Source organism: Cryptomeria japonica, chromosome 2 (genome assembly GCF_030272615.1).
Source record: "Cryptomeria japonica chromosome 2, Sugi_1.0, whole genome shotgun sequence".
In the NCBI taxonomy this organism is placed as follows: domain Eukaryota; kingdom Viridiplantae; phylum Streptophyta; class Pinopsida; order Cupressales; family Cupressaceae; genus Cryptomeria; species Cryptomeria japonica.
Window position 1 is genome coordinate 318,846,131 of NC_081406.1, and position 22,560 is coordinate 318,868,690.

The window sequence follows — 22,560 nt, forward strand, 5'->3', positions numbered from 1 at the left end:
TTCTAAGAAAACTCGCTCCTGTACCTTTGGAAGGGTCAAGAGCGAATTTGATGCCCTAGCTCAAATTCCTCATTGTTCATGATCAATAACTAGTTCAAACAAGTCTCTGTCACTCCAATGTGAAAAATATCAAATCAACCTTTCAAAGAAGACCTTAGCAGGGATTTCGCTTCAAATTGGGAATACTGGACAGTTATTTCACTTGACGAAAATCATTCCATCAACTCAAATCCTAAGTCTTAGTCATCCATATCAGATTAACCTCAAGAAGACCTTTGAAATCCATTTGCTTTCCAAAGCTTCATCCAGATTTAGAAACTAAGTTCATCAAATTTTAATCCCTAAGGCAAATCGGTCATTACATCAGTCAAAACTTCATCTTTCGTTGTCAAAACCTCCTTCACTGAATCGGCCATCAAAGGTTCTTTTGTAGCAGATGATTGATCAATCAAATTCACTTGCTTGCACAATTGAATCAGGCCGGATTTTCATAAGCTTTGGTCTGATTTTAGGACTTTCTGTATTTGCAGGATTAATTCTATCTGAGTGCATTCTTCATGTGGAGATGCACAGATCAGATCTCTTCCCTTATGTGGAGGATTCCCCATTCTTGGTTTATCATCATCCTATATTCCTCGTGCTCCATTATTTGTTTACAACCATACCTGCAAAGACACAAAACTTGAATTAATTATCATGTACATTAATCATATTTCTGAGTATGAAATAATACTTAGATCTGATTGTGGTCTAAACTCAGAGAAATTAATCCACCGGAAATTGCATTTAAACCAAGAGTGAATGAGGCCTGATCTCTTCCTGAAGATCTGATAAATTTTTCCGTGATTAGGAACCAGCCTGCTTGAATCTCTTCTTTCACAGCTTATCCCTTATAATTCACCTCATTTTTGCTTGAAAATCTTCTCTCCTTTGGAGCCAATCAGTGATTAATATCTCCCTTCAAGATGGATCTGTAGGTACAAACCTAGAAGTTTTGAATCAACTTTGAAGTGAATTGCTTTATATTTTTTATCGTTGAATCTTAGTGGAGGGATGAAAGGTGTAACAACAAAGAGGATGGGGTGATGTTGTAAAGAAGTGCCACGGGGGAATAAGGTGGAAGAGTAGAGTGAGGTGGATGCTCTCCCTTTTTAAAATTTCTATTAAAAAAAATGAACTTTTCTTTCATTCCAAAAATTCTGGTGGTGGTGGGGCCCGTTTAATATGAAAGACAAAAAAAAAACATTTAAATTCCCCAAACCAGTGGTTGGTGGGTCCCAACAAGAGTCTTTAATAAAAAGTTAATTCAATTCTCCATTTTGAGTTGAAAGTGGGGCCCAAAAGGGTGATGAGAGGTCTTTAATAAAAAGTTAATTCAATTCTCCATTTTGAGTTTAAAGTGGGGCCCAAAAAGGGTGGTTCGAGGAATGTGAGGGCAGTGGTAAGGGAAGCTGCTACGTGGAGAAAGAGGGGAAATGGGATGTTGGAGGAAAGGGGGACATAAGGGATATAAATGATGGAAGTTGGAGAGGCGTCGCGTTAGGAGGTATAAGAGGTAGTGGATGGAGTTAGGGAAGGTTAGGGAGTAAAATGTAATGGGAGGTATGAGGGGGTAATGAAAGGGTAGAGGGGTGTAGGTTATAATGGGATGAGGTTTAGACTAGGTGAAGGAAGGTGGGATAGATGGGTAAGAAGGTTAGGGGTAGGGGTAGAGGTAAGCTTAGGGAAAAAAAGGAAGTGAGACTTATGGGATGTGGGTTAGAATAGGTGATTTTAGGGGAATAAAGGGGAAAAGTAAGTTAGTGTGGATGGTAGGCTAAAGGGAGTGTGAGATAGAAGGTATGAGGGGAAGGGAGATGTTAGGATAGAATAGGGGTAGGGGTAAGGTGGAAAGGAAGTTAGTGAAGGGAGGTGAGGGTGTAAGATGGAGGTTAAGGGGTGTAGTGGTAGGACTAAATGTAGGTGAAGGGTAGTAGATGAGTATGTTAGGTGAAGGTGATAAAAGATAAAGAGAGATAGAAGGTAAGGGATATGGAAGTGGAAAGGGTAGGGTGAAATGGTGATGGTAGGAAAGGGGAAGTGGAAAGCCATCAAGATGGAGGGTTATGGAATGAACAGAGAGACGAAAGGATGAAAGGGTGGAATGGTGATGGCGAAGGCGAGGAATGGAAATGAGAGTGATCGGGCCTGGGCACCCACGGGCAGTGAGACAAACTTGATCAACTTCTGACCACTTGACCCACTATACCTCTTCAATGCAAAGGTTCACAGTGAAAGACTCAACACTAACCTAGAACTAAGCTAAGAGGACCAATCCTAGAAAGCAAAAAAGTAGGGGTCCCCATTTGTAATGGGGCGATGTGTGAATACGTCACAACAGTAAGGTAAAGTGAAGAATGCATATATGTTGTTAATGGATTGTTTAAGTTTGCACACTTCTTTGCTATTTCTTCTACCTTTGAGCTTCACTAGTTGTGAATTAATTCTTCAAAAAGCCTTTAGATTACATGGTTTGCCAAGAACATTATTAGTGATAGGGACAATAGGTTCCTAAGTTTTGATCACATTGACTGGAACAAAGCTCACTCTCAGTACTTGCTATCACCCACAAATAGATGGGAAAATTGAGATAGTCAACAAGTGGGTAGAAGGGTATCTATTGTAATATTTAATTATATTTTAATTAGTTATATTTAGTTCTTTTATTAATGGTCATTTAGCTTTTTAGTTTTTTAGCTCGTTAAGTGAAACAATTGCTTCTTTATTAAAGACACATAGTTAGCTTTTTATATTTAGCTTTTTAAGCTTTATTTAGTATTTTAAGCTTTTTAGCTTTTTAGTTTATCACTTAAACGATTTGTTCTTTTTATAGAACATCGTCTTGTAAACTCTTTATATACCGTTGTATATCGTTGAATACATTATCCAATTATTTTTCATGGTATCAAAGCATGAAAATTAAAAAAATTCGAAAGTTTTTTAAAGAGATTTTTTTAAGTCTCTTTTCTAGGTGTTTTTTTAGGGCATTCTATCAGGGTTCGTGGTCAAGGAAAAATCGCAGGGTTTGTGGATTTTTCTGCAGATTTTCGTGCAGGTTTTTGAAGGATTTTTGGGCAGATTTTTTTGTGGAGTCAATTTGTATTAGGCACGACTTCCAGACGACTTTTTTTTTTCCTGTGTGATTTCTGCGATCTTCGATCTGCTCTCAGCCCTGCGAATTTTTTTGTGCCTGTGCCCGCAATTTTATGCAAATTTATCTCGCACTAGGGTTTTCCAGCTAGGGTGGCGATTTCTAGTTTCCTCAAATTTTGTCTACTATCATTGCCCTATTTTTTTTATGATATTAAAAAAAAATCTAAGTTTTTTTTCCTGTGGATAATCTTTTCTATTCTTTTACAGACATTAGGGTTTTGCAGATTTTTTACCAGAAAAATCAGATTTTTTTTCTACAGGAAATTTATTTTTTAGTGATTTTTTTTTTAAAATCAATACTTTTTTCTGCAGACTATTATTTTTCTGATTTATTCAGAAAAATTACAGGTTTCAGATTTGCAAGAAATTTTAATTTCTGGGTTTTTCAACAAACCTCGAAATTCGCACATTGGGATTCATGCCTCGAATTCCGTTTCAAGGTTTTAGATTCTATGTGTAGTTGTTTCTATTCAGATTTTTATCAGCTGCTTCTATCTCATTTTTCGTGCCTTCACATGGTTGACTTCGTTCACCCTCAATTTACATGATGGTTGTATATCGTTGAATAAATTATCCAATTATTTTACAGTATCTAAGGAATCATGTTTCAGAGCAACAAAAGGCTTGGATAAAATGACTTCATATTGGAGTATTGTTGTAATACTTCTTATCATATGTCAATCAAAATATCACCATTCATGGCATTGCATAGATATGAAGCTCCTAGCTTCATTGATATTTTATTTTGCAAGGCGCTCTTGCCCATACACAAGCCTATTGTGCCAGGCCTCTATTGAATCATCTTCCCTCGCAACTCTTCTCTCTTTCTATCATATTAGTCTCATTTACCCTAAATCTTGAAAATAGAAACTATATTTCTATATTCTTATGAAATTGGAATCTCTGTCTGATTTTCCCCGGATAATATCTATTTGCTCTATCACTAGGATGCATATGAAATGTATCCGCTCTATCACTAGGATGCATATGAAATAATGAAATATAACTCCGCATAGACCGCAAACTCTGATACCACTATAATGTCCATAGCAAGACTTAACTCAAATCCACTAAAAATGTTTACAATCAACTCAAATCCCAACTCTTTTGATCACTCAACTCCCAATGTGGGCAAGGTGAGAGCATATAGAAACTAGAATAAAGACAAAGAAAAATAACCAGCAAGATATTGGCAGCTAGCCAACCAAATTACATTAAAAATCACACTTGGAGAAAAGATCAATTCCAAAATGATAGATAGTGATATGCATATTCTAATATGTCAAATTGGCAAATAACAAGTAAAAATGCATCTACCAAAATGGCTGACTATATCATATAATTTCGATACATGCCAAATTGACAGATAATAGACTAAGATTTCTAACAATAAGAGCACAAAACCAACAATGAACCGTCGGGATCCTCAATAATTTACAAATCAGACTGCTGGTGATAAATCATCTAATTATTACAATATTTGATTCATTAAAGTAAATCGTGCTTCAAATGATTATTCTATAAAATTCAAATAACTGAAACAATGCTCTAAATACTGAAAATAAATTGATAACTCTAGAAAATGAGTGGGAACCCAACTATAGATTGATAATTATTGGCTGCAAGAAAACTATACGGCTTTGTTTGGTGAAAATGGCCTAATTAGGGAAGGAATGACCTACTAAAGGAAGTATTGGTAGCTAGAATATTGGTATGGCCGGCAAAAAAGTCAATAAGAATCAGATCAATCATTGTTGTTGATCATTCCAGATTTTAGTACAAACCTTGCAAGAATTGGTATCGCCACCAAAATATACCCCAAACAGTCTGCAATTAAACATGGACATGAAAACTATATTTTATGAACAGTGGGCGCAAAGAAGCAATTTACATGACTCAGCTATAAGGTTTGTAGTTGAAGGTCAAGAACACAAAATGTGTAAGTTGGTAAAATTGTTGTATGGTTTGAAACAAGCCCCATGGGTCTTGTATGAAAAGCTCATCAAGCACCAATTGAGCACAAACTTGAAGCATTGTGAATTTGATGATGCAACTCTTTTTTTCAAGACAATCAGCAAAACATTGCATATGTGGACGATCTATTTGTAATAGAAAATAATGAAAAATATACTACAAAAATCAAAGCAAAACTAATAAAAGGTTTTGAAATGAAAAATCTATGTCATTTTCATTACTATTTGATTATTGATGTGATTCAAAAATCCAAGTATACTTTCATTACACAACAAAAGTATATTGGAGAAAGTTTAAGCAAATTTGGAATGGCAAACTAAAAAACCACTCAACACACCCATAGAACACAATCTAAAATTGACTTCAAATGACATTGCAAAGTTGGAAGATGTGACTAAGTAGAGACAACTCATTGGAAGTCTGATCTATGCAACAACAATTATACCAGAGGTTTCAATTGTTTTTGGTGTTCTCTCTAGATTCATGCAAAAGCCGAGAGAAAGTCACTTGTTTGCAGCAAAGACAATTCTTAGATATCTAAAGGGAACTCAAATTTTTGGGCTTCATTACACCAAGGTAACAGATTTCAAGCTAGTTGGATATTTGGTTTCAAACTATGTAGAGGATTTTGTAGATTGGTGTAGCATCATAAATTGTCACCAGTCGAATTTACACCTACAAACTATGTAGAGGATTTTGTAGATTGGTGTAGCATCATAAATTGTCACCAGTCGAATTTACACCTCATGTTTGTGCTCCCACTTTAGCATATCTTATCTTCATCCTCTCTCTAAGTCCGTCCAAGCCCAATTATCCAACTTTGATGTCATGCACACCCTTTGGTGGGTCCACTATGAGATGCCCACCCCCTTGACTACTTATTTTGGTCCCCTTTGCAAAAGGACCAAGGCGTGCCTGGTCTAGATCAGGGCGCCCCAAAACGCCCTAGTCCCTCTCAAAGATGCCCCAATTTGAAATGGGGTAAGTGTTATATCTCCTCACTAGAATTTGATCCCTGGGGCTACACATGACCGTTGGAGGTCGGCCTAATTGATAAATTACCTAGGGAACCCTATATAAAGACATTATATCAATTCATTTTAGATCTAAGTGTCCATCATCTATCCCAAGCATTCATGCATTCGTGAAGCATTCATTATCAAGCATCTTCAAAGTTTCAAGACTGCATATTCATCATCGACCATTGTGGAGCAAAGCTACATCAATGTTCATACAAGCATGTGTGTGTGATTAGGGTTTTTCATGTTCATGTGTTTGTCATGCCATTACATTCAACATTTGTGATTACATTCAAAGAGCATAGCATCATCATCAACAATTGTAAATCTTAGGTATATCTCCTTAATATTTATTTCAGTATTTGCATTATTTCATTCATGGTTCATTCCAAAACTGAGGTTTGACCTAAGGCAAACCCCTATTCCCAACATCTTTCCCTTTCTTTCTATGTGCTAGAAAATAGGTGCGGAGCTATACTCGAGAAATCCGACAGAATCAACAGTGACTAACAGGTTATCTTTTGACGGAGAAAAATTTGGAGGACCAAGGTGAATCCATGCTACTTGGTCTCGAAAAATCAGGCTAAACTTTGGAGGACAAGTTTTAGACATCTCATTTTGCTCAGATCCAAGTTGGTGGCTTCGGGGGACATCTGTAGCTTACTATTTCCATCAGATCATTTCAATAATCCCTCATTTTACCCTAATTTCATAATCAATCAAATTCAACTTAAAAAGAGGATTAAAAAATCAACTCCACACCCCAATTGAATCCAATCAGAATCTCAGAGCCATTACCTATTTAGGATTGAGCCTAGATCTATTGGGTTCAATCCTCTTTCAATGTATGTGGGTTAATTGAGCTATTTAGTAGTTTTATTATCTTAAACCCTAATTCCTAATTTTCCCTACATTACAATTGGAAATCTATTTCAGAGTTTCTTGTTGAATTTAGGATCAACGATCATCAATTGGATGTCAAAGAAACAGTCAATGCCAACCAAAATATGTGGCAGCTTCAAAAGCAATCAAAGAAATATTGTGGATCAAAAGGGTTCTTGAAAATTTGCAAGAAAAACATGTTTTGCCAATACCACTCATGGTCAACAACACTTCTATCATCAAGATGGCAAGGAATCCAAGTTTTCAAGACCAAACCAAGCACATCAACACCCGATTCCATTTGGTTCAGCATAATGTGAAAGATGGCAAAGTCAAATTGATCCGCTGTCCAACTTCAGATCAATCAATGGATATACTAACAAAAGCACTTTGAAGAGAGAAATTTGAAAAACTCAGAGGCATGCTTGGTCTTATGATAACCCCTATGGATTAAAGGGTGAATGTAATATTATGTAAATATTCCATAAATAATCCTTGGGTTATTGTAAAATTTGAACAGACATCTTGAAGAGGAAATGAACAGTCAATGAAGAATTGAAAGGTCACTTTGTTGATTTATTTGTATACTATGTCATTCATTTTTCATTTTCAGTCCAGTCCTGGCCTGACAGAGTTCACCTGCTCATGTGAGTTTTAATCATAGAGAAAATAAATCACTACAAAATTGAGTGCCTTGCCTCAAATAATAGGCAGATCCATTCACTAATTTGCCATCTAACTGATTCTCTGTAGACAGACTATATCTTCAGCTGTACGAGAAGCCACTGGAAAGAAGCGAACTTATCACCTCATTTAATCTTCTCAAACCAAAGGAAAAATTTTGTTCCTGACCCAACCATATTCCTTCTCATTTGGCAGTTGTCATTAATATTTAACTTACTTGCCTTAAGTATCCTCCATAAGACAAAAATTTTGTCTTTGTCTCTGCATGAATCAAGAATAAAATATCAAGGAAACATGCCTTGCTCCAGACTATCGACAGATCCATCCACTACTCACCATTGAACCAATTATCCATAGATACACTAAATCTTCCACTGTGTAAGAAAGCAATCCAAAGAGGAGAAACATATCACCCAATCTAATCTTCTCAAACTAAAGGAAGAACTTTATTCTTGCGGCAATCATATTCCTTCTCATTGGACAGTTGTCAATGTCCATGCCTGGTATAACTTACGGGCCTTAAGCATCCTCCATAAGGACCAAACCTTCATCTATGTCTTTGTACATAAGTCAAGAAGAAACTATCAAGGGTATATATTCTTGTCCTAAATAGCTCCACAACAGCAACTTTTCAAAGATTGTATTTTCTTCTAAGATACTTAGATACAAGATCCATTCAATAGATAGCTTCCATCTGAACAATTGTATCAAAAGTTACAAATTCAAGTCTGTTGAATTCTACAAAGCTCAAGGACATACTGAGACTCCCAACAGAATAAAATTCCATCAAATGAGAAACCATAATTTAATTTCTTTCAAATTCAAAAAATTAAAGATCCAGACGAAGTATAAATAAACAATGTGCATATAGACCATAGACATGGGACTCGCTGAGTCGTGAGCTAAGTAGGACTGCACCCTAAAACACCGTTAAAAGCCGGTTCTCATATATTAGTAATTTTTTATATTGATGAGTTTGTGCCAAGCTTTTTTTCCAAATAAAAGACCAAGTCAAAATGAAAATTAGCCTGCCATGTCCCATTACTGTGGCAGAGAACATTCAATGTTTCATTCAAAGCTTTCTCACTCTAGCAAATAGGGATATGAAAAGAAAAATATTTTGATCTTTAAACATATCGAAAAAAAATTACATGCCTGTCTGCTGGTACATTAATGGGACCAAAGGTGTCCCGTTCCTCCCTAAAAGCTGTTATTGATCTGCTGCTTATAAATAATATGTTGCGCATCAACAAAGATGCAGATAGATGTCGACGGGATGCTGAAAGCAATGCCATTATATGAGACCACCTACATCAATGAAGATATAAGGGATTATTTCAAATCATTTTGATAAATAAAAGACTCAAAATATTAGAAATTGCAATATCATAGGAAAACAAATCTCCGAAGTCATCGGATGTAATTTTTACTGCAATTCCGTAATGTGTTTGCCCAATTTCTTTGAAGACTCGTTTTAGCTACCCTCTAGAAAGATATTCATAAAAAAATTTTAAAAATATTACTTCTATGATATAACAGATAACTTTAGCAGAGGTAGTTGGCAATACTTCTGAACCATGCGGACAAGACCATATCAAAGGCTGTGAAGAAGTTAGTTATAGACCAATTAACTATGCCATCGAAGGATGTGCATTATATCACTTCTGCCATAAGAGATCAAAGCAACATTTTTTTGGCAGACGCTAACATCTCTAAAATAATTTCAGACAAGAAAAGTTTTCCTTCTTTAAAATCCTAAGCTACCAAATCGGCCTGAAAACTGGTCATTACCAGATACAAGTCGTACCGGAATCGGATACTGAGTGAAATCGACTGTCGGTTCGCTTAGGGTTCGATTTACAGATTCAGCGTGTTTTAACGCGAAAGTTCAAAACCCTAAACGACTATTGCAGCAATCCGGATCCAAAACTCTGTACCCGCGAATTTTCAAAGGTATAATGCAGTCGCGACTGGGATTTATAAATCGCTGGGCAGAGGAATATCCCTGAGCGGAAGCACTTATTAGTACTTACCACTTGCCGTAGCCAATCATGAATCTTAAAAGTTAATATTTAATAATCAATTAAAAATGAATACTTTTTTGTTGAATCTTTTTCTGTTTTTCTGTTTTTGAATCAATTACGCCACTTTTTTGAAATATGTTTTTACCAAAATCCATTTTATGCCACTTTTTCTGAATAGAGGACAAAAGTCGTTATTTTTTTTTAAAAAATTATTTTTTGCCATTAACATTCCCATCAATATTAAACACCACTTACCATATTTCATTCAAGAATATTTAATATATAATTTTATTTTTTTATTAAAATATTAATGTTGAATAACAAGATATGAAATATGGTATTACTTATTATGTATATCCATAAATAATCTTCGATTATTGAGCGGGAGACTGAGATTTTGAGCAAGCAAGATCAAGTTTTTGCGGGCTTTTTTCAGTTCGGAGCTCCAACACAGGGACTTGAGGGTTGGTGTGGAGACATTATCCTCATCTCAATGGGCCCTATAGTGTTTTCTGAGAGCTTTGCATGTTTTCAGACTAGGGTTCTACAGACAATCTGCTAATAGAGATTTTAAGTGGGCAACAAGGTAGCAGATAGGGTAGGTTTCGTGATAGCACTGTTTCTTTTTGTGAGCATTTCTTCAAGCCTTCTGTGGGCTCCAAAGGCTTGAAGAAATATGAAGAATCTGGCATTTATAGCCCAACCTACAAAACACATTCAAACAAATCTTTGTTCCTAAGTGATTGTGGTAAAAGATCTAAGGAAAAAAGTAATATGAAGAATTTGGCTTTATAGCCCAACCTCCACACCACTTACTTGGTCTTCAAACCTATATGTTTGAGAGCTTTTAAATGCTAAGAAAAAGATTGGAGGTTTTGGAAGGTATCGAGTGAGAAAGAGACTACAAATTCCTTGAGTTTGCAACAGCAAAACAATTTTTAATGGAAAGTAACAAAGTTTTAAAAGAACTTGTGGTTAAGATACAAGAAGCCCTTTTGGTGGGTAAGTTTGAGTGGCAAGACATGAAGCTAGATTGGCAAATCGTGAAAGAATCCATAATGGTGAATATAATTGAAACAAACTCTAAATTCTCTCGTTGAAGGACATATTGTTCAACAAACAAATGGTCAAGGAGTAAAGGCAAAGGAAAATAGCAATGATTGTATACCAACAAAAGCTAAAACATGGGCTCAAGTTAGTAGGAATTCTACTAACAATGAGGCATAAGCAGACAATAGGGTTGAAAGAAAACAAGTAGGAGAGTCTAAAGAAAAGCAAGATAGAGAAGCAAATATCATTGTGAAAGCTATCAAAAACTATGGTAAAAATGAAAGCGCTCTTAATTTGACTAGGGACTTTTTAAAAGACAAACTGCAACGGCAATGGAGAATTTGCCAAGCTTGGGGGGTGGGAAAGATATGTGATGAGAGGGCTAGACCTATAAAAAAATTACTAGCAAGCCTATATGACAAACAACAACTTCTAAGCAAAAAGAATTTTTTAAAAGGTTCTTGTTTCTTTCTAGATTAGGACTTAACTATCAAGCAGTTAGTAGAGAGAAGAGAGGAAGTGGTCAAGATTAGAGCAGCAAGAGACGAAGGTAAGAGGGCTTGGTTATACAAAGGCAAAGTGACAATTGCTTATTTTGGACCTCATAGCAAGACGAGACTACAAGCTTGTAATAAGGAAATAGCGAAAACTTCTTCAGCAGGTAGTAAAACAACAAAGTTAGAGTTGTCAGGTAGAGGTGAAGAGTCGGGTATAAGTCATTTGTACAAAAATAAATAGCAACCAAAGGCTACCTAGGTTCCCTTAACCTTAGTTTGTTGGAATTGCAAAGGATATCCTTGGAGATGTGGACCTGGGTTGGGGCCTATTGCAAAAGGTAGAGACATAATTTGTCTCAGGGAAACACATAAGCATGAAGGGTGTGAGACACCTATGTTTGAAGGTTAAATAAAGTTGGTGGATTGGAATAAGGCAGCGGGGAATGGTTAAGAGCATGGTGGTATAATGGTCTTAGTAAAAGAGTATTATTCAGTTAAAAAAGAGAAGATTCAAATAAACAATATATTTGGTTCAAGATTTCAAAATTTTAAAGTAACATTAGGATTGCAACATGTTACTTTGTCCCACAAGTCTCAAAAATCTACAAGCACAATGGGCTAGACAGTAAGGACCCTTTTGTAGCCTTAAAGAATGATATTGCTAAGTTTTCTCATAAAAGTGATATCCTTTTAGTGGGAGACTTCAATTCTGGGACTAGTAGTGAGCAAGCCAACATTCTCTATTGTAAAGAGGACCACGATCCTATTTGGATCATAGAAGAAAGCAATAAACAATGGTCTAGGTGTTCCAAAGACAACAAGGGTTTTAATCACTGTGGGAAAGAATTGCTTGCACTTTGTGGTACCTTTGACTTGAACATTTGCAATGGTTTCGATAGGTGGAAGAAATTGGGAAATTTACCTAGAAAACTTATCATGGGACAAGTGTGGTTGATTATATCATTTGTTTGCAAAACTTTATTGAAAGGATAAAGGAATTTTTGATTGGTGAGCATATCTAGGATTTAAAATTAGATCATAAACCTAGTCACTTAAGTTTTTATTGGGTAGAAACAAGGCAGCATGAGAGGAAAATTAAATGTCATTGACATCTACCTTTAAAGAGTAGAATTCTTTTAACCCAAGAAAATTGCATTACATTCAAGAATTCTCTTTAGTGGTTATTTATGGAGAAGAATACCCATTTGCAATATCTCCATTGTCATGATCTTAGAAATTTGATTCAAGGTGCACTCAACGAGTGCAAAAGAACAAAAACGAAGAAATTAGTAACAAATTATTTTTCAGTTAATGCTTGGTTTGATGAGGAATGTAAAATTGTTAGGAAAATATTGAAAGGGTCACTCAAAAATATCGTTGTATAAGTAGATTTTGAGGAAGAAAAAGGTTGATTTCACGATCACAAGACATGAAGAACTAATTTACTTGGAAACAATAATCCCAAGTCTTTTTGGAAAGAAATCCAACCTAGAAAGAAATAAATTGAAAATAGAATTACAAATACATAATGGTTTGAATATGCAAGATAATTGTAGGAACAAAAATTAGAGGTTGTCCCTCCTTCTTGATCAACACCATAGCAAAGCTTTTCACCATGCAAGAGGTGGGGATGGGTATTAAGAAGTTGGGGGTTGGTAAAGTTGAAGATTTGGCTAAACTTCAAGAAAAATATCTAAATTGGGGGGTGATATTTCTTTCACCTCACATAATGAGAATATTCAACAACATCATTCAACAAGGATTTCCTAGGAAATAGTTAACCAATCTAGCAATACCACTTTTTAAGAGTGGTGACATCAATAATCCTTCCAATCATAGAAACATTATGATAAGATTGTTGTTTGCAAAGTTATTTGATAGTGTGATAGAAAATAGAATCAACACATGGGCTAAAGAAAAATATAAGCATGCAAAAGGACAAGCAAGTTCCAGGCCTAAACACTCCACAATTGACCAGGGCATCATTTTGAGGCACTTAATTGAAAAAGTTTGGGAGAACGAGGAAGAAGTTTTTTGTTATTTTGTTGACTTCAAAAAGGCATCTGACACATTCCCTAAGGATAAACTATGGCATAGATTGGAAGAACTTGGGATTCCTTTACATGTTAGGGTGAGTGTCAATAGTCGTTATGATGAGGTTAAAGTTAAAATCAGAACTTCAACAAGCATCTCAGAAAATTTTGGGAGTGAGATTAGGGCCAAGAAAGGGTGCCCCTCATTCCCTACTCTTTTTGGTCTCTATATTGAAAAGATTGAGGAATGATTAAATTCACAAGGTGGCGATGGGGTTCACTTGGGGGAGTTTGTGATAAGGTTTCTTCTTTATGCTAATGATCTTATTTTGATTGCAAATTTTTCTCAAGGGTTGCAAGAACACTTATTTACACATTTTTGTAGTGTTGTGGGGATGTAAGCTAATATTAGCAAGACTAAAATCATGATTTTTTTCTAACAAAAGAAAGCCAAGTCAGTATAAGTTTCACTTTGAAGGCAATATTCTCAAAGAAGTTAAGGAGTACAAATATATTGGATTTGACTTCAACGACAAGCTAAATTGGGAAGGTTGCAGAAATAAGAGAACGTTAGGAGGGTGGAAAGCATTATATGCTCTTCAAAATAGATGTAGGGAGGCTAAAATTTGTGATTGAAAAATAACCCGAGTTCTTTTTGGTCTTCTTGTGCTCCCAGTTGTGCTATATGGGTGTGAATTATGGACTAGCAACACTTCTATTTCAAAGTGGAAACAAATTGAGAAAAATTAAAAGCACCTGATCACAAGCAAGTTTAAAAATAAAAAGTTTACCTAATTGTGATATTTTGTTGAGTGAAGTAGGTGGAATCCCTATTGAAGCAATTTTTATGGTGTGTCTCATGGGATATTTGAAAAGAATTGAAAAAATCGAAGAAATTAGATAGCTTAAGATTGTTTTTGGTGACAAATTGAGCAAAAGAAATAACACATGGATGAGACAAAACCACAGACGGGTGAGTAAATTAAATATCTATTTAAATGTGTGTCTCATAGGCAGAAAAGAGATTAAGGCATTTGTTATAGATAAATTTATTAAGCATGCTAGGAATATAGAGCTAGGGAGGAAAAAAGGAATTGTTATATTGAGGAGTTCAATCCAACGTGTGATCTTTTTCAAAAAGAATACACAAAGGCTTTTATCCCTCGGAGGGCCAAAATTCTTATTGCTCAACAAAGAACTACCTCTCATCAACTTTGATGTGAAACAAGATAGTGGGAAAGGCAAAAGAAACTTGGAAAGAAAGAGTATGTATCCTTTGCAATTCTAGGGCAATTGAATCTAAAAGACACTTCATTTTGGAGTGTGATGCTAATAGAGACACTGGGAGAAATTATGATAATGTTTTCACGACTGGTTCATGGTATAGCCTTTTCAATGATGGGGCTATGGAGAAATTGGGGGAGCTCATCATTAGATTGTATAGAAAAATAACTCAACATCAGTTTGTATAGAAAAAGAACTCAAATACAAAAGTCAATGATGGCAAAGTTGATTCTCTCATAGGATTTCAATGTTTAGCCTCGTGGACGTTAAAATTTCTTCTATATCTTTTATATTGATATCTTGTCTTGAACATTGATTAGTGAAGAAAGCAATTGACTACAGTATTTTTAATATAAACTAATAAATAATATTATATAAATATAATATGATAATAATTTCAATTAATAATATCGAATATATATAATATTTTTTTACTTTTCTTGATATATAGTCTTGAACATTGAATAGTGAAGAAAGCAATTGACCATAATTTATTTTTAATATAAATTAATAAATAATGTAATTTGAATATAATATTTATTTATCATAAATTTATTGTAATTTAAAATTAAATTATATTGTATCCTTCTCATATTTTAATATTATTTTGATTATATTTTATTATATTACCTCCTAGAAAGCATATGGTTATCACTTGTAGGAAGAATTCTAATGATCAAATAAGTTTTTGCCACTATCCTAAATTATATAACGTCAATGCTTAAAATTCCTAAAGGAGACCTTATGGAGTTAGAAAAAAAAGTTAAGAGATTTCCTTTGGAAGAGTAATTTTGATATCAGAAAAATACATCTAATATCTTGGGATTCAATTTGTAGTCAAACCAAAAGAGGAACATGCATTAATAATTTGGAAGCAAGAAATATAGCCTTGGGGGAAAAGTTAGTGTGGAATGTCTTTTCAAGACCAACCTCAAAATGGGAAAGAATTATTCAAACAAAATATTTAGATAATGCCACACCTGAGAGAAGCTTCACAGTGTCAAATCCTTCAGCCAAATCTACAATTTGAACTTTTTGATCAATTACAGAGAATTAATTTTGCCACACTTTCTTATATGGTCCATAGAGGAGATAAAGTTAGGTTTTGGGATGATTCATGGAATGATTTTCCATCATTTAGCAACATCGAAGAACTAGCTAAAGCGAAGTCCAACAAAGTTGGGGCGTATTTGTAAAGGACTATTTTTCAATCTCCACTACTTCAAATGAGACAACAACAAAAGTGGAATGGAATAAATACCAACATTTAAATTTCCCAATCTCAAAAGGACAATTTTTGAGCATCTTAGACAAATTGGTACTCTTCTTAGATAAAGAGAATTCTCTTTTTTAAGCCCCCTCAAAAACAAGTTAGTACATAGTCAAACTAGGTTATGAAGCCTTAACCAATGATAAATATCATCAAACTAGTAGGGTTTTTTCCTTTTGTTGGCATGATTTAGTACTTCCTAAAGTAGGTGCCTTTACTTGGTTCTAGCAATTAGATCTTGTAGCAGACCAATTCTCACATGTCATGTGTGGTCAGACAAAGGAAACAACTAGAAACACCTACTAGTTCAATGCAAATTTGCTAATGATTATTGGAAATGGACCCCAAATAATCTAGGATGACAAGCTCCTCTTCCTAACTCAATTATTGACATTTTAACAGTTTGGCCATGTCCATATCTAGACTCTTTCTTCTGGCCCATATGGAAGATAACTATCTCCATCATTATGTGACATGTGTGGTGGGAAAGGAATGTCAAGATTTTTAGAAAGGAGCATAACTCTTTGGCTTTTATTTGTGGTAAGATAGAAAAAGCTATCTCATAATCAGTCAATTTATTTGTTTTGAGAATAAAAAACCAATATCTAATTTCTCCTCATGGGATTTGTACTTTATGTCTACCTGGAAGCTAAATCTCTCATTCCTAGGTAGGATCGCAAACAAACAAACCAAATAAAATAAATAAAAAAGTTATTAAATGGAAAAATCCCCCAAAAGACCAAATTTAATTGAATTTTGATGGGGCAAGTTGAGGAAACCCTAGTCTATTTGGTGTTGGGTGTGTTCTTTATGATTTTCAGGGTCATGTAATTATGACAAAAAGTATCAAACTGCATAGAGACAGAAATAATATGGCCAAAGCAATGGCTCTCCTTTCATGTCTCAAGATGGCTAAAAGTTTGAATATCCAAAATCTAATCGCAAAAGGTGATTCTATGAGCACAATTCATTCTTGCAAAATCAAACACTATCATACCTAAAGATTAAATTACATCTTGGAAGTGATTCTAAAATTGCTATGTGCACAATCAGTCATTGCCAGTTGCAGCATTGCTTTAAAGAAGCAAATAAATTAGTGGATTATTTAGTAAATGCAGGAATAGACTCTACACAAGATAAGAGGAATTTCCCCAATGGAATATTGCTCAAATCTCCCACAACAAAGGCCATTTTATTAAAAGATTGTAATGAATAATATTATTTTTTGCAGACTCTCTCTATATTAATGATAAAGTGCGACAACATCTAGAGAAAAATCATTTCAAATCTTATCTCATGGGACTTATCATTATTCTCACTGTTGGAAACCAAGGTCTCACATCGTTGGTAGTCATTGGGGTTCCTAAAAGGACATGTAGAGTTGTTCACAACAAGCTTCATTTATTGCTAAAGGACATGATGATCTTATTAAATCCTCCTCATAATCACCTAACATTATTGTTCTTCTTTGCCTCTTATTATTTAGCTTGTTGGCTACACTCTTTTTGAAGAGTTATCTATTTCATCTTCTATTTAGTAGTTTCTAGTTGAGGCAATGGCATACCAAACAAAAAATTCTAGGCTCAATTTCTCAATCTAAAAATGGGAATCATCATAATGTGGGAGATATGATATGCAAAGGCTCTACATGGTATTCAATGTCAACTATGATGAAGTGCAAAAAGTAATTAGGGTCATCATGCATGAGGACTTGCTCAACACCATGGTCGGGACCAACACTCTTTATTCTCTCCTTTTTTCTTTCAAACTATTTTGATTTAATGCAAAGCCTAGGTCCATTATTTCAACTATCAATGTTTTTTGTGAAACAGGACTACTATACTAAAGAAGTACTCAATGAAAAAGTACAAGACTACGATATTTTCCATGGTAAGGCCTGTATTGGGGGACTTTTCCCAGTCAAATATTTAAAATAGAAGAAGACCTTCAAGGAGATTTGTGATGTAATGAAAATCTCTTCCAGCTCTTACTTAGATGTGTTCTTCATGCAAGGCATGAAGAAACATTGGTCTTCACTAGGCTCTCGAGTGGTTTCTCATTTCTCCAATGTCTTCTAGACCCTCCATTACTTGATACACCATTCAAGGGATCCACCATATTCATAGTCAATGGTTCCTATTCATTCTTCTACCTTAACCATCATATCCTCCATGAAATCCTATCATATCGAATCCCTTTATTCTCCTTTAACCACCATCCAATCCAATCCATTTATCCTTGTTACATCCTATCCAATCCAAAAATCCCAAATCAATCCAATACACTTCAATCAACCCTAATCCATGCAATCCAATCTTGCATTTTAGCCTATCATCCTTAATCAATCCATCATCTTGATCCAAAACAGTTGATAATACATTGATCATCTTTAATATAATTATCATCATGGTATGTATCCTTCCCAATCCTTGGGGTATGCATTGTTCTTATCATTAACATTTCTACTCTCTTCATCATCAATCAATCAATCAATCCATTGGTTTTCAACTTGACTAGGGGCAAAGTTTTGGATTGTTTTTGTTTTATTGTGTATGCTTGTTGGTTACTTGTGTGTGTTGTCATTGTTTGTATTTATCATGTTCTTTGCATCCTATTGCCACATAGGCATAATGGTCTTCCATATCATGGTGTCATAAGGCAACGTAATATGGGGAAATAAGGTTCACTATCTCACTGCATGCAAACTAGGAACTAGGCCTGTTTCCACTTTGATTACATTCAAAAGGCATATGATCCACTGGGCTCAAGATGGCTCAAGTGAAAAGTGGAAGCATTGGTCCTTCATTGTTGAGTTGAAATGTAAAATTTAATCGTAAGGAAGAATGAGAGAATTAGGAGCAAGTAAGCTAAAATGATAGTTTTTAGCATGCATAGGAAGACAATAAACTCAAAACCCAATTCCGAAAAAGCATACATGGAAGTACAAATTATAACTAATCTATAGTCCAAATTTGAGGCAAAAGTACAGGGACTCAGTCGTCTAGCTTGGCCCACACCCAAGACTCGCTTGTCTAATTGGATCTGCTCCTATCAGTTTTGGCTCCAACAAATTACAAGCTATAGATTTCTATTTGATGACTCTGCACCTCTTTATGTAGCTTTGTCACCTATTCTTGCACATAGAAAAGAGAGAAAATTTTTGGTAGAAAGGGGTTTGCCTAAGTCAAACCTTGGTTTAGGAATTAACCTTAAAATTGAATTAAAATTGAAATTTAAAGTGTGTTGTTAGGTAGCAGAGACTAGAATCAAATTTGAAATGTTTTTACCTTCATAGTCCTTCCTTGTGTTGAAATGCTCATGAAGATGCTTAATTTTGACTTGTAATTGACTTAGAAATAAAAGATCATAGAGGCCATCACAAATGCATAGATCTGCCACAAACTCCTAGTCTTCAATGTCTTGATGCTTGATCTCTTGCTCTTGAAATGGAATTGAGGGAGAACCTCATCCTTGTAGTTGGTAGATCTCAAAATTAGAGAGGATATATACCTCTCTTAATCATTTTGGGGTGCAAAACATGGAGCAGGCTAACATGGGAAAATATTTCCTATTAAGTCAAGCTGACCATTGTGTGGACCAAAATTAAGGTTAATTTAGGGGGAGCAAAGCACTCTAGGCACCTTTCTCCCTCCGAGATGGTCCTAAACTAGGACCAGAGGTCCTAAATGAGTATAAGATGCCAAAAACAAATGCTAAAGTGGGTTTTATCAATCACGTTGAGCAAATAAGTCCATGAACACTAAAATGAGGCCTAGATAAGCATGAATTTGCATAAGGTTACAATTTTGCGACACTACAATTAGCCCCCACTTTAGCGGGAGTATGAATTTTCATTCACACTCACTATAAGGATATCAAGACATAATAAAATTTTATCAAGGTCAAAGAGACAAGGATCACTAAGCCCCCAAGTGACTTAGGACCTTATCAATCTAACACCAAGATAAAAGGAACAACACATGGAGAGAGAGAGAGAGAGAGAGAGAGAGAGAGAGAGAGAGAGAGAGAGAGAGAGAGAGAGAGAGAGAGAGAGAGAGAGAGCATGACCATGCTACCCTATTAAGGTTAAAACTTACTACGAATCATCTAAAGAAAATGTAGTAAAGGAGAATTGAAATAGTCTAGCAAGTTGTGTTATACTAGTCAAATCACCTTAAGAATAACCAAGGAAATAATTGTTGCAAGGTGTGAGCCCTTGGTATCCTTGTGTTGTGCAGAGTAGTGCTTGGGTTCGCGTCATGGCTTAACCGCCTTCCATGGATTCATTAAGTCTCACAGTTGTATCAGGCATTAACAGGTCGATCTTTTGGTGCAATGGCAACTGTGTTTCTAACAATTGGTATTAGAGCCCGGGTCATGGGTTTGAACCCCTCATTTGTGATGGGGGGAATCATTGCAAGGTGTGAGACCTTGGTCTCCTTGTGTTTTGCAGTGTGGCGCTTTCATTTGCAACATGACTTAACCCTCTCTCATGGATTCATTAAGTCTCACAATTGTATTAGGCATTAACAGGTCGATCTTTGGTGCAACAAGAACTATGTTTCTAACAAGCATTACATCCAAGGAAATCTGTCAAAGGAAGATTACAAAGAGAAAGGCACAATTTACTATGTAACCTAAAAAAATGGCTCCAAAAATTGATCAATGGTGTGTGCATAAAGCATAACAAAGAGCAGAGTGTATGCCCCCACGTTAAAACATTACATATGCCTTATTGGGAGCAATGGCTTTAAGGTATCATACATGAATCTAGAAGACATGCATGTCTCTGCTATGTTATGCCCCTAGATAAATAAAAATCAATGGAAATAAAGCGCATGACAAAAAAGAGCACACAAGGGATCTTCTAACTCAGGGGCTAGTATGTGCATGTGATAATTCTTGTATATCAAATATAAATTTGCATTGAATTTACCTCATCCCCCAAAGGTAGAAGAACTACAAGAAAAATGGAAGAAGAGAATATAGGATAACAAATAAATGTCTCTTTGGGTCAACATGGTAGAGACCAAAAGAGATCTCAACGCCTTGCATCATCCCCAAGTAGACAACAAAAGGAAAAGAGAAAATGCACGTCAAATAGAAGAATTGAGATACAAATAGAAGAATATAACAATGGATTTAGTCTCTTTTTTACCTTGTACCAATAGAGTAACAATGATCATTCAAAGAGGACCTAACATAACACAAAGATATATCAAGTATCTCATCACTAGGGAAGCACATCACAAAAAAAGCAAACACACAAGAGAGAATCCACAATAGGAATGAAGCTAATCAAGCAAAACATTTGCCCCCAAATATTTATTAACGTCATTTAGGGAATATGGACAAGATGCAAGAGGAGAAATATTGAGCATAGTAGATGGAGCTACTACCAAGTCCAAACAAGGACTATGCTCTAATGATGTGTCACTTTGTTTGTCACTAGGAGCTAGGGTTAATGCTTTGGAAAATCTTGAAGATAACTCATGATTAATTTCAATAACCTTGTACATATCATTAGAATAATTAACATTATGTGTATGATTTGCATCAACATTTTTAGTATCAGAAACATTGGTCCATCCATATCATCATCTAGATTAACCACAATGGGATATTTAGTGCAAAAAGAACAATTATCATACTTAGATAATTTAACATCCTTAAGATTTTCTTCTTCCCTTGGTCTAGTTATGGTTTGGTCAAGCGGGATCAAAGAATTAGTAGGTGTATTATAGGAAGAAATGGTTTAGGAAGCAAGTTCATGGGCCTTAGCACTACATCTTCAATGTCGATCACGAGCATTGTGGTTTCCTTTGGTTCAATTTCAAATTTGAGAAGGTTTGGGATCAATCAACATGAACTCCTTTTCTTCCTCTGTATAAGGAGGAAAGGAAGGAACCTCAATAGGTAGAGATTTAGACGATGTTGAATGTTTCTATGAAATAGGAGTTGGAACTAAAGCATAAAGAGCAAGAATGGAAGGTGTAGGAAAGAGACTTGGTCTAGGATGAGGAGGTGGGACATTCTTAGGCTTTCTTAATTTGGAAATCATTTAATGTTTTTATTTTTTGTAAGATAAGAATAAAATGTCTTGACGAGGTTGTAATGGTATAAGTGTTTGAAGCCAAAAGAAGTCAAGGTCAAAGTTTCCATGACTTGTTGTAGGCTTATAGAGACTATGATTAATAGTGATAATTTCTCTAGTATGAGAGAACTTCAAACACTTATAGATAGGAAGAGCAATATCTATCATGAAAGTAAACCAAGGAAGTCCCAGTCTTACTTGGAAGTGGTTAGAGGTTGGGATAATGACAAAGGTAACATCTAAGCACTTTTTACTAACTTCAATAGGAAGGGTAATGGAACCATGGGTAGGACAAGTAAAACCATTATAAGTCTTAATCATCACATTAGATATGTCCTAAGAGTCTCAATGAAATTGTCTTGTAATGAGATGTTCTTCAATTATAACATTCACCATATGTTGGATAAATTTCACTCATAGATTATTTTTACCAATGTCAATCTTTTTTGGGTTGAGTGAATATTTTCTAAGTCATTTGGAACAAGTTTGTTCCATGAGTTCATAGAAAATCCTTTATAGATCGGTCTAGGGCCAAGTGCGGCTTCCTAGGTTACATC

General features: G+C 35.2%; 1 protein-coding gene across 2 annotated transcripts in view; it reads right to left on the reverse strand.

Moving 5' to 3' along the window:
- The window catches only part of LOC131027215 (fumarate hydratase 1, mitochondrial), a 62,422-nt gene extending 52,653 nt beyond the window's left edge, over positions 1–9,769 (reverse strand). The window contains exons 1-2 of one of the 2 annotated variants that reach the window (XM_057957221.2): positions 9,559–9,769; positions 8,907–9,059 (exon numbers count right to left, since the gene is read on the reverse strand). In XM_057957221.2, coding sequence (XP_057813204.1) covers positions 8,907–9,046 — 140 coding nt within the window. In that variant the 5' untranslated portion in view covers positions 9,047–9,059; positions 9,559–9,769. Of the gene's footprint in view, positions 1–8,906; positions 9,060–9,542 lie in introns of both variants that reach the window. The other variant, XM_057957220.2, reaches the window with a different exon arrangement.
- Between the last annotated feature and the right edge of the window lie 12,791 nt (positions 9,770–22,560).